This window comes from Ranitomeya variabilis, chromosome 1 (genome assembly GCF_051348905.1).
Source record: "Ranitomeya variabilis isolate aRanVar5 chromosome 1, aRanVar5.hap1, whole genome shotgun sequence".
Classification (NCBI taxonomy): Eukaryota; Metazoa; Chordata; class Amphibia; order Anura; family Dendrobatidae; genus Ranitomeya; species Ranitomeya variabilis.
The window spans coordinates 15,787,430-15,800,857 of NC_135232.1; the positions used below are offsets into that span (position 1 = coordinate 15,787,430).

At 44.6% G+C, this 13,428-nt stretch overlaps 2 protein-coding genes across 2 annotated transcripts in view; one reads left to right on the forward strand and one right to left on the reverse strand.

Annotated features, from left to right (window-relative positions):
* The window catches only part of LOC143793562 (uncharacterized), a 293,906-nt gene that overhangs the window by 111,570 nt on the left and 168,908 nt on the right, over window positions 1-13,428 (reverse strand). The gene's annotated exons all lie outside the window — the stretch shown is intronic.
* Window positions 1-13,428, forward strand: part of LOC143793517 (uncharacterized) — a 38,280-nt gene that overhangs the window by 12,139 nt on the left and 12,713 nt on the right. Inside the window, exons 6-9 of the mRNA XM_077280553.1 lie at window positions 10,447-10,544; window positions 10,623-10,701; window positions 11,294-11,391; window positions 11,514-11,631. Of these exons, the coding sequence (XP_077136668.1) occupies window positions 10,447-10,544; window positions 10,623-10,701; window positions 11,294-11,391; window positions 11,514-11,631 (393 nt within the window). The remainder of the gene's footprint in view (window positions 1-10,446; window positions 10,545-10,622; window positions 10,702-11,293; window positions 11,392-11,513; window positions 11,632-13,428) is intronic.

Here is a 13,428-nt window from a genome sequence, read left to right on the forward strand (position 1 = left end):
GAAACAGACATATATAGTATACGTCAGTTCTACTGTTAACATCGTGTAGGGATGTGGATCTTTGAGAAAACAAGGTACCTTTAGTAGAGTGCTGTAGTGGTGGGTATTTATCCACCAAGTGGACTGAGGAGATAATTAGAGTAAGTTTATGTGTATAGCGAGGACCGGAGGTATAGTGGCTATAAGCAGCTAAATGTAAGAACGAGAACCTTACCCAAAAAGTGCCGGTTGTAGAAGAGCAGGGCGATCCTCCAGACACGGTATCCACTGCTTGTCTGGGGATAAACTAGCCCCATGTGTTTATATAGCATCCGGGGTCAGAGCCGGGTGCACTGAAGGTGGGATCGCATTACCGGAAGTGACGTCGCGCACTGAGTTGCCGGCCGGAAGAAGATGGCGGTGCGTTTCATATAGTGTGCGTACCACAGCGTATGGGTCCTCAACAGAGAGATAAAAACGGGGGAAGTGCGCGACATTACTGAAAAAAGATGACGGTGCGTTCCACCATGGGAATGTGCGTTCCACCGCATCTGTGTCATGCGCAGAGACGTCACTAAATACGCGTTAATGTGCAGGGCTGCATGTAAGGAGACCGGAGCTCTCTATGGGCTGAATAGAAGTCAAATGTATATAAATAAAAAAGAGACTATGTAAAAAACATGGGGGAAGGAGGGGGTTGAAAAAATGACAAATTGTCATGGGTATATAGGGTAATACCGGAAAATACACCCTAGAGCCTTTGTTGAGGGCTAGAAAAAAGGAAAAGAAATAATAAAAAAAGGAGAATACTAATGAAAAAATAAATAAAAAATTGGGGATGGAGTAGTATGAAGTGGAAAGGATAGAATAGTGTTGGGGAAAGGATTATACTGAACCTGCAGGTAGAAATAGAGTACCTGTAACAAGTGAAAGACCTGTCAAGAGATACATGGTGAGTTAGTGGTTTTATTTCGTCCACACGCAACAGATGGTGGTGCCCAAGAGGAAGATGTGATGAGGTGTCCACAGGAGGTGATAGATCCTTTGGAGTGTGGCAGGGTATCAGGTGGACAAATTAACGTGACCGTCATATCAAATTAGTAGAGACGACTCTAAAGAAGACAAGAACGTATGTTAGAAAGAGGAACATACAACAGTGCATATATTAATGAAATAGACAGTTCTCTGATAAACACATTCAAGTAAAGGCAGTCAGTTCATATTCTCTGTTTAAACCTTTTGGAGATAGTGTGTCCAAGGTGTGAATCCAAAAAGCCTCATGTTTTTTGAGGGTGAGGATCCTATTCCCACCCCGACGTGGGAGTGGTATTTGTTCCAATACACTAAATTTTAATTGGGAGATGCTGTGGCCCATGGTAATGAAATGATGGGGTATCGGCAAGAGCAGGTTTTTACAGCGTACAGTCGACTTGTGTTTAGACACCCTGTCTCGGATCGATATAGCAAATAGATCAATGGCTGCACTCAAAATTTACTTGTGCTAAAACAAGGAAATGTGCAATACATGAAATGTGAATAGCATAATGGCTTGTGAAATATATGAAAAAACACATGAGATTTTTAGCACAAGATTTGGCCAAACGTTGTGAGCCCATCCACCAAACGTCAAGGTAATCTCAAAACGGATGGGTAACTGAGCTGACTGCCTAGTGTGAACACTTACCTATGGCTAATAAAACGCCCTTCACCATGCTGTGATTTTAACTACATCCAGACACAGTTGGTTCTGAGCTCCCTATAAAAGCAGGCTTTACCATTTTATTAGCCATAGGTAAGTGTTCACACTAGGCAGTCAGCTCAGTTACCCATCCGTTTTGAGATTACCTTGACGTTTCATGTATTGCACACTTCCTTGTTTTAGCACAAATAAATTTTGAGTGCAGCCATTGATCTATTTGCTATATGACTTTTTTGGTTATGCACCAGTTCAGATTAGATTGCTGTTCAGTCAGTTTTCCTATATTTGTATATTTGTTATGTCGGTAATGTTTGTCATTTTGTATATACTTTATTTTGTTATTTCTTGTACTGGTTGTACTTCTTATTTTACTTTTATGATATTGTAGTGACTGATGAAAGTCCAAAAGGACTGAAACGTTTCGAGTGCTACAAATAAATCTCCTCTACGTTTACTGAAGTTGAGTGCTAGACTTCTTTTTGTTAGTTATGGATGGAAACGGGGCTCAAGTGACATGGGAACATCATGGGGAAGACACCTGGGAACATCATGGGGAAGACGCCTGGACACATCTCTGACTCCCAGGTCACTACTACAAACAATGTTGTGAGAGTATTGCGGAACTTTTCTGGACTGACAATAAAACATACAAAACCGCAGATAAAACGGATTTTACAGGGATAAAAGGTTAGGAAATATTCATCCCTGTATGACTTGTTTATATGGCAAAATTAATAGGAGGGGAAAATAAACCTCCTCCACCCCTTAGGCTATGTTCACACTGTTTTTACTGTGTTTTTGCGCTTTTTCAATGGTGAAAAAACACTGTAAAATCACTGGAAGACTTGACATGCTGCTTCTTTAAAAAATGCAGCAGTTTTCCATTTGTCAAGAAAAAAAAGGAATCATGTGCATGAGATTTCTGAATTTTTGGGACTCGTAGACTGCTGAAGCCTATGCACTAAGTGCAAGACCTATCAAAAATGAGAAGGAGGGAATGCAACACCCCCTGGAATATACGTAGAATAGGGCCTCAGAAAACATTTCATTTAGAAGGAGTGGGACTTCTGAGGCCAACAACAAGGAGTCCCAGATCCAGGGGCACGGGATACAACTAGCACAAAGACCTTCAGGCATCGGCCTCCATCTAAGGTGGGCGCCAGTTCCTCCTGTGCCGGCTCAGAGCATCAGGCAGCCCACAAGGCTTCAAATAGATCAAAACTGGAGGTTCAAAACATTTCTTGTATCTCCTTGGAGATCTTTGCCAATGAATACTCATGAACCATGTGGGGGAACGTTCTCCAACCCATCCTGGGGACAGAACACCACCAGTCCTTTGTCCATTCACACAGGAGTTACATTTGGGTCTTTCTCCCATTGTATGACGGCATCTTTATTTTTATTTTACACAGAGTTGGCTCAGATCTAAGGCTTGCAGGCCGCAGTCACTTCTCCCTCCCTGCTTAAGATTATTCCGGGGGTTTTATTGCTGCTGGGGTTTCCACCCTAAAATGATTATACAGTTCATGTTTTTTTTTATTTTTCTTGTTCTCCTCCTCCTACACCATATCAACAGGGTTATCATGCGGCCCTTGCTCCACATTTTTTTGAGGGCCCTTAATTACACATTTTGAAGGACCATCAGGCAGCACTCACTCATAATTTTTTGAGCTCCATCAGGTGGCCCTCAGTCATACATTTTGGAGAGTCAGCAGGCGGCCCCCGCGCTAAATTCATTTTCAGGGCTAAATATTTTATTTATAAAAAATAACACCATACAGTTTGCAGGTGGGAGCACAACAAACATGCTCATCCATGAGTCCCAGGAGACAGGTGATCCCACACTTGGACACTTGAGGAGCGAGTCTTTACATTTCCATTTATTGATTCTGGCCTCTCGCCCTGCACATTTCAAGAGGGACATGAGATCGTATGTATTCATGCCAAAATATTTGAGCAGTGACGGTCAGAAGAAAACTACGATGGGGAACAGCAATTAGTTTCTCAAGCGGACGATGATGGTGAGACACAGTTGCCAACAAGTGATGTTAAGTCAACAAGTCGGGAGGCGGACCAGAGTGCGGAAGTGAAAGACGATTCTGTGCACGTGAAGTCACTGATCCAACCTGGCGAGGTTCCATGCTGAGCGAGGACAGCAGTGCAGAGGTGGCAGAAGCAGCAGGACCACAACAGGCAGGAAGAGGCAGTGGGGTGACCACCAGAGGGAGAAGGCGTGACCACTAACCAAACAACACCATGAAGACAAAGTCTCCAAACAAGTCAGGGACAAAGTGCAAGTCAGGGTTGTTATAAGAAAAAAAATCCCCCAATCTCTGATGATCCTCGAAAGCACCTTCAAATCCATTATCATCAAATGGAAAGAACATGGTACCTGTTGTGAACTCTATTTTTGGGCTCCCTCTAGTGGTCACAAGCGGTACTGGGTAGTGTTGTCTTTCTGCAGGTTGCTTCATCAGCTGGTTCGTTATCCTTGGTTGGTTTCCTATTTAGCCCACCTGGATACTCAGTTCCTTGCCTGCTATCAATGTATTCAGTGCTCTTCAGATTCCTTGTGATTACCTTGCTCCCAGCCTCTCCAAGACAAGCTAAGTTTTTGTCCGTTCATTTTTTGATTATCAGCATTCATCATGTTTCTTGTCCAGCTTGCTAGGATGTGATCTCCTCGCTTGCTGGTTGCTCTAGGGGACTGAGTTTCTCCCCCCACACCGTTAGTTGGTGCGCGGGTTCTTGAATCTCAGTGTGGATATTTTGTAAGGGTTTTTTACTGACCGCACAGACCCCTTTACTATTTTCTGCTATCTAGTATTAATGGGCCTCATTTGCTGAATCTGTTTTCACCCCTGTGTATGTGCCTTCCTCTTACCTCACCGTTATTATTTGTTGGGGGCTTCTATATCTTTAGGGATTATTTCTCTGGAGGCAAGAGAGGTCTTTCTTTCTCTCCAGGGGTAGTTAGTTCCTCAGGCTGGCTCGAGACGTCTAGGAATTTTTTAGGCACGTTCACCGGCTACTTCTAGTGTGTTTGGATAGGTTCAGATTTGCGGTCAGTCCAGTTTGCCACCTCCCTAGAGCTCCCTATGTTTGTTACTTAGCTGGAGTAATTCGTGATCCTCAACCACTAAGGATCATAACAGGTACCACAATAAACCTGGGCGCACGTCAAAACAAAGAGGGCATTAATCAGAGAGGCAGCACAGAGACCAAAGGTAACCCTGAAGGAGCTGCAGAGTTCCCAACAGAGACTGAAGAAGTACCTGTCCATACGACCACAATAAGCCGCACACTCCATAGAGGTGGCCTTTATGGATTTATGGAAAAAGCCTTTACTTACACACAAAAAGGCTCGTTTTGAGTTTGCCTAAAGACATGTGAGAGACTCCCCAATTGTAAGGAGGAAGGTGCTGTGGTCAGATGAGACCAAAATTGAACTTTTTGGACACCAAGGTAAATCCTATGTCTGGTGCCAAACCAACACAGCTCATCACCCCAAGAACACCATGCCCACAGTGAAATATGGTGGTGGCAGCATAATGCTGTGGGGATGATTTTTGGCAGCAGGGACAGGAAAAATGGTCTGAATCGAGGGGAAGATGAACGGTGCGAAATACAGGGATATTCTTGAGCAAAACCTGTTTCATTCTGTCAGTGATTTGATACTGCGATGAAGGTTCACCTTCCAGCGAGGAAATGACCCAAAGCGTACTGCTAAAGCAACACTCCGGTGTTTTAAGGGGAAACAGGTAAATTTTCTTGAGCGGGTGAGTCAGTCCACACCTTAATCCAAGGAGAATCTGTGTTCAGACTTGAAGATCGCTGTTCACCAGAGGAAACCATCTAACTTGAAGGAACTGGAGAAGTTTTGCCTTGAGAAATGGGCAGAAATCCCAATGTTTATATGAAGGTGGATGTTGAGACTTTTCTCTTTAACTCTTTCACTCATCGAGTCTATTTTCACCTTCATGGTCATGTTAAATTTTACAATTCTGACCTGTGTCACTTTATGAGATAACTCTGGAACGCTTCAACGTATCCCAGTGATTCAGAGTCTGTTTTTTGTGACACACTGTACTTCATGTTCGAGGTTAATTTTGGTCATTATTTTTTGCATCTTTGAATTTTTATGCCTATAAGTTACACTTACCATATGTCTACTTTTCTTTATTTTTTTTAAACTTTTTTTTTGTTAGGAAGTTGAAATGGTTAAAATGTTAACAGCAATTCCTCATTTTTTCCAACAAAATTTACAAAACCATTTTTTTAGGGGCCAAATCAAATTTTAAGTGACTTTGAGGGGCCCATGTGACAGAAAATACACAAAATTTGCACCATTTAAATAACTTCACTCCTCAAAGTGCTCAAAACCACATACAAGAAGTTTATTAACCCTTTGGTAGCTTCACAGGAATTAAAGAAATGTGGGGGGGAAACATGAAGATTTTACTTTTCCCCACAAAAATATTTCTTTAGCCTCAAATTTTACACAAATTGACTATACAATTTGTAGCACAGTTTTTCCTGAGTACGTCGATACCCCATATGTAGTAGAAAACTACTGTTTGGGCGCACAGCAGAGCTCAGAAAGGAAGGAGCACCATTCGACTTTTGAAACGTAAAATTGGGTGTAATAGATGGCGGACCCCATGTCGTGTTTGCAGGGCCCCTGATGTGCCTAAACAGTGAAACAAACCACAAGTGACCCCATTTTGGAAACTACATCCCTCAAGGAATATATGTAGAAGTGTGGCATTCACCTTGAACTCATAGTTCAGAAGTTTATAACTTTGAGCCGTGAAAATATTTAAAAAAAATTCCCACAAACATGTTGTGTTAGATCCAAATTCTGAATTTTCATAAGTTAAAACAGGAGAAAGTGGACCCTAAAATTTGTTGTGCAATTTCTCCTGTATTTGCCGATATCCTTTATGTGGTGGAAAACTACTGTTTGCATGCATGGCAAGGCTCGGGAAGGAAGGAACGCCAACTGAATTCTGGAGTGCTATTTTGAGAGAGATTGGTGATGCGATGTCACATTTGTAGAGCCCCTGATATGCCAAGACAGCAGAAACCACAACAAGTGTCCTGGTTCTGGAAACTACGCCTCCTGAGGAATTAATCTAGGGGTGTAGTGAGCATTTTTAGCCCTCAGGCTATTCACAGAAATGTAGAACATTAGCTGAGTCAATGGAAAATTACCATTTTTTTCCACTAAAATGTTGCTTTGGCCCCAAGTTTTCAATGTTCAAAATGGTGAATAGGAGAAAATGAACAGTGCAATTTCTTCTCAGAACACCAATACACCATATGTGGTCAATAACTACTTTTGAGGCACAGTGCAAAGCTTGGAAAGGAAGATGCGCCATATTGGAGTTCAGATTTTACTGTTATGGTTTGAGTGTGCCATGACCCACTAGAAGATCTCCTTAGGTTCCAGAACAGCAGAACCCCCCCCATCAGTGACCCCATTTCACAAACTACACCTCTCAATGACCTCATGTAGGGGTGCAGTGATCATATGGACACCACAGGTGTGTCACAGAATTATATACCTTTGGGCAGTGAAGAAAATATAATTATTTTGGCCCCAGATTTTACATTTTCACAAGGTAAAATGGATAAAAATGGCACCAAAATTTGTCACACAATTTTTGCTGAATGTGGCAATACCCCATATTTGGCTGTACAGTACTTTTTAGCCATACGGTGAGATTCCAGAGCGCTATTTGCCTCCTGGAGTGCAGATTTTCATAGAATAGTTTGCGGACTCCATATACAGAGCCCCTAAGTGTTAAAACAGCAGAATTCCCCCCAAGTGACCAAATTTTGCAAATTATACCCCTTTGAGAATTTATCTACAGGTGCAGTGTTGATTTTGACTCCATGGGTCTTTTCCAGAAACAGGCAGCAGTTGATGTTGTTGAGTGAAAATTGAAACTGCCGTAGTAATGACCAATACGTTGTAGTGTCCAGCCAGTGCTTCTGGAGACATACACCCGTAAATTAGGCAGAGTCTCATCGCAACAGAAATGCCAAACATGTGGGCACTAAATGTGGTTTATGCACACTGGGGGCATTTGAATTTGGGAGTGCAGAATTTGCTGAATTTCTTTTTGGGGGCGAGAGGCCAAAGTGCTTTTGCAGAACCTTTGTACTATCAGTAACGTGGAAGCCCCCTTTATTTCCATTGAGAGATGACAGACCTGAGTGGATTGAGTGGAAGCTTTTGTTGGGCCCATTTTGGATCTCATTTATCCTGCACTCGACACTGAGCACTTACTTTGGGGTTTCCATCTAAATCTCCGAGAGATTCAGGTGACACGATGGACAGGTCCATTCGCTATAATGAGGCAGCAGATTTACTCTGTCGAAAAAGATAGACACCGCCGGATAAGCCACATGATGTCCACTCTGCCTCTATCTGCCTCATTATAGGGAATCTTCCGCCGGAGATTCTGTCTGAATCGCAAATTTCAGAGTTTTACACAGAAGCCCCGGCGTAAGTGCTCAGTGCAGAGCGCAGGATAAATGTGAGCCGAGCCTTACTGCGATGTTTTTATGTTTGGCTTCTGTCACACACTAAAAGACGCTTTTTATTGCAAAATAAAGTTTTTGCATCACCATATTTTGAGAGCTATAATTTTTCCATTTTTCGGCCACAAAGTCATGTGATGGCTTATTTTTTACGTGACGAGTTGACGTTGGCACATGACGTTGGCTTTCTATTCCAATTTTTCAGAGGCAGAATGAATAAACACCAGCTACTCAGGAGTTTTTTTATGCCATTCACGTGTGGTAAAATTGATGAGGCATCTTTATTCTTTAGGTCCGTACGATTAGAGCGATACCTCATTTATATATTTTTTTATGTTTTGGCGCTTTCACACAATAAAAACTTTTATAGAAAAAAATAATAATTTTTGCATTGCTTTATTTTGAGAGCTCTAACTTTTTTGTTTTCTGCTGATGGAGATGTATGGCTGCTTGCTTCTCTGTGAGGTTATCTAGTGGGGCAGTTTTATAGGTCAGTTCATTCTGGATGCAGAATTATCAAATATATGTACTTTATTCTTATTTTTACATAAATATAGCTATTTTGTTTTTTTTTCATTTTTTATTTATCTTGTGGCGCTTTTATTATGCTGATCGCTTGTTTACTGCACTGACCAAAGCTCTTAGTCCATGCTCCTGGCACAGTCACTGGCTGACCCTGAGGTTGTCATGTCAACCTCGGGTTGCCATGACGACGATCGGGCACTCGCAATGACGTCATGGTGGTGCCGATCGGAAGGAAGAGGGAGCTCCCTCCCTCTCCCAAACTCCTAAATTTTGCTATCAGTATTTAATCTAGGCATCTTGGAGGGTGAACAGCCAGGGGCAGTGCGGGCACCGCTCCTGGCATTGATAGCCAGGTCTCTGCTATCTCATAAGCCGAGCTCCCAGCGGCGATTGTGAGGGTGTAGCTCCTGTGCTGGCATGATCGCCAAGACGTACCTATACGTTAAAGGTAGTGAAAGGGTTAAAGAAGAATTAAAACACAGTAACTCGTCTATTAATAGGAGGACGGCAGGTTCTCTCTTCTTAGGCTATGTGCACACGTTGCGGTTTTTACCGCGGATCCGCAGCGTTTTCGCAGCTGCGGGTCCGCCGCAGTTTCCATTGCGTTTACAGTTACATGTAAACCACTGGGAAACCGCAAACCGCTGTGCACATGCTGCGGGAAAAACCGCGCAGAAACAGCGGTTTACAACCCGCAGCATGTCACTTCTTTGTGCAGAATCGCTGCGATTCTGCACACATAGAAATGCATTGATCCGCTTACTTCCCGCATGGGGCTGTGCCCACGATGCGGGAAGTTACTGGATAATGTGCGGTTGCTACCCGGGGTGGAGGAGAGGAAACTCTCCTCCAGGCCCTGGGGAACCATATTTGTGGTAAAAAAAAAAAGAATTAAAATAAAAAATAATTCTATACTCACCTCTCAGCGCTGCACGCGGCCGTCCGGTCTCAGGGTTGCTGTGCGAGCAGGACCTGCGGTGACGTTGCGGTCACATGACCGTGACGTCACGAAGGTCCTTCTCGCACAGCATATGCAGCATCAATAGTAAAACCAAAACCCGCAGCGGAAACCGCAAGACAAAACGTGATAAATCTGCAGGGATAACCGCAGCGGTTTTGCCCTGCAGATTTATCAAATCCGCTGCGAGAGAACCCGCAGGGACCTGAACCTACGTGTGCACATGGCCTTAGAGTGATCCCAGAGGATCCTGTCCAGGAGGGAGGCCGTGTCCTCATGGTGACCTCTGGGGCTCCCAATAAACAATCACTGGTAAATGGTAACCGTCCTTCCCCCAATCTCCATAACGGTGAATTAGGAGAGAAAAAACCGCTGGATAGAAATGTGGAGCTTTCTCCAGCTCCTCTATGGTTCCATCCCTGGTGGAGAGGGAACTTGGAGTAGTTGGGTGTCTTAGTGCGGCTCCTCCATCTGACTGACGAGGGTCTTCTGTATCCCTCTCCTCAGGGTCCTCATTCTCTGAGGGCAGAGCAGAGAGCATTAGGCTTTGGCCTCGCTGATTCTTACTTCATACTTGAGCCCACAATGTGCTGGGACCTCGGTACCGGTGGTGAGGACCATAACAATTTAATTTAATCCCTGATGCATAAACCTAGAATTACCGGTTCTTTGAGACGTGTGTCACATATAGACAGATACATGGCAGGTCATGTATTCAGTCTGTGTGTCTCCACAGATGGACCCAGGAGGAGAAATCCACCAGAGAGCTGTTCCCGTCCTCTGTATCCCCAGGACTGTCCGGAGGAGAAACACAACATCCCGGAGGAACATCAGGTAGATGGCACTGAAGCCTCCACAACATCTGACCATGAAGTGATGGGACCTGAGCTCATCTTACATTTTACTTTTTAGGGTGAAGATCTGATTGATATTAAGGTTGAGGTTATACATGGAGCAAAAGAGGCGATCACAATATGGGCCGATCAGCAGGGTGAGGAGGGGAGACAGTCATGTCTGTTCTGTGGTCACCTACTACTACTCCCATCATCTCATCATCACATGACACTTACATAGTTACATAGTTATTAAGGTTGAAGGAAGACTGTAAGTCCATCTAGTTCAACCCATAGCCTAACCTAACATGTTGATCCAGGGGAAGGCAAAAAAAACCCATGTGGTAAGAGTAAGCTCCACCATGGGGAAAAAAATTCCTTCCCGACTCCACATACGGCAATCAGACTAGTTCCCTGGATCAACGCCTTATCAAGGAATCTAGTGTATATACCCTGTAACATTATACTTTTCCAGAAAGGTATCCAGTCCCCTCTTAAATTTAATTAATGAATCACTCATTACAACCTCATACGGCAGAGAGTTCCATAGTCTCACTGCTCTTACAGTAAAGAATCCGCGTCTGTTATTATGCTTAAACCTTCTTTCCTCCAGACGTAGAGGATGCCCCCTTGTCCCTGTCTCAGGTCTATGATTAAAAAGATCATCAGAAAGGTCTTTGTACTGTCCCCTCATATATTTATACATTAAAATAAGACACTATCTATTCCGTCACTGTGTGTCTCCTACAGATGGAGTTGTGGAAATAAATCCACCGGAGAGATGTCCCCGTCCTCTGTGTCCCCAGGACTGTCCGGAGGAGAATCACGATGTCTCAGAGGATCATCAGGTAGACGACACTGAGCCCTGTACCAGATCTGTATATGGGGGGACATTTCTGATCGAGGTCATAGATGTCTCAGATTTTGGTGGTTTCTTGTATTGTGCTGATTGTTACATCTGATATATCAGGAGGAAGATCCGACTAAGAATAAAGTGAAGGAGGAGACAGAAGAAGAAGCGATGACGAGGGGGGATCAGCCGTGTGTGAGTGACGGGAAGGAGGAGATTCTGGGAGATGTTTTCACAGGTGTGTGATATTAACTGGCGTATGATGATGATGACGATGACCGTTATGTAATAATGACCGCAGTGTGTGATATCGTGTGGAGTCTCCGGTGCAGTGAAGCTTTATCTGCTGTCCTCATCTCAGCAGAAGCGTCCGGTGATGGCGCGGCTGCTCCTGTAGAGTCCGGCGGTGCACCGATGAATAACAGGGCCGCCTTCACACCTCTTCTTAATGATTTAGGAAGCACAGATTTAGTTTTCCTTTACCTTTGAGAATATTTCTTCCACCCCTTCCATCCGTATTTTTCTTCCACAAGTCCCGTGCTGCCATGTAAATGACTGAGCTTGTGTTACAGGTTGTGAATCTCCCCGTCCTATGGATCTCGGTGATGTAGCAGCCTCTGCCTGGTGCTGACGAGTGATGACACATGTCACATGTAGAGTCGTCCTACCTGTCCCCTCTGTTTGTCTCCCACTGTCTCCCACACTTGAGGCCAACGTTCTGGTCCCTCTACATCCAAGTTCGCTGCCCGGTGGCATGAAGAGCCCTGTGGTAAGTCAGGAAGTGCCATGCTATGGAGAAGTGGGTCAGACATATGGATGTCATCCCTCTGCCACTATGGAGGCCATCTTGGATGTAGGAGAACCAGAACACCAGTCTCAGTCGGAGGACACCAGGTAGGTGACAGTACATGACAAATGTTTAGTCCATCCTCTGTTCCGGGGTGGAGAATTGCTTCATCATAAAAGGGATTACGAGCTTGTATCTACAAACAGATGTGCTATATCCGGCCCTGTAGCCCCCCAGCGTATAATATCCGGCCCTGTAGCCCCCCAGCGTATAATATCCGGCCCTGTAGCCCCCCAGCGTATAATATCCGGCCCCATAGCCCCCCAGCGTATAATATCCGGCCCTGTAGCCCCCCAGCGTATAATATCCGGCCCCGTAGCCCCCCAGCGTATAATATCCGGCCCTGTAGCCCCCCAGCGTATAATATCCGGCCCTGTAGCTCCCCAGCGCATAATATCCAGCCCCGTAGCCCCCCAGCGTATAATATCCGGCCCCGTAGCCCCCCAGCGTATAATATCCAGCCCTGTTGCCCCCACCCCAGTATATAACATGCGGTTCCTCCCCACATATGGGTTCACACAGGAACTGTTGGGTACACAGAGCCTGAAAGGGCGTAATTAGGGGGTGATATGTGTAAAATAGGACAGATTAAAAAATGCGTTATACTGGCAAAATTAAAAAAAGTAAAACATGGTGATTTTGGGAACATCCCTTTAAATGTATATTAGGTCCATGAAAAAAACCTACTCATCTGCTCAGTCCAAGCGAGTTACATTGGCCCGTGTGCCGTCTGTGTACAATCCTTTTGTTTGTTTTTTTACTCAGCAACTATTAGGCCATGTTCACACAGTGCGTTTTTTACCGCGGAACCGCGGCGGTTTTGCCGCTGCGGTTCCGCAGCTGTTTTCCATGCAGGGTACAGTACACTGTACCCTATGGAAAACAGGACACACTGTGCACATGGTCCGGAAATTTAAAAAAAAGCCGTGCTGAATAGCTCCCGGAAAAAAGAAGGAGCATGTCAATTCTTCTTCCTGAACCGCAGCGGTTCTGCACCCATAGACCTCCATTGTGAGGTCAAAATCGCAGTAAAACACGCAGATCAAAAATATATCTGCGTGTTTTACTGCGGTTTGATGTGCAGAACCGCTGCAGCAGGAAGTGCGGGGAAGCCGGCGGAAGTGCGGGGCCGGAAGTGCGTGGGCGGAGAGACATGGAGGCATAGCGTCGCATGGGGATCGTGTCGGC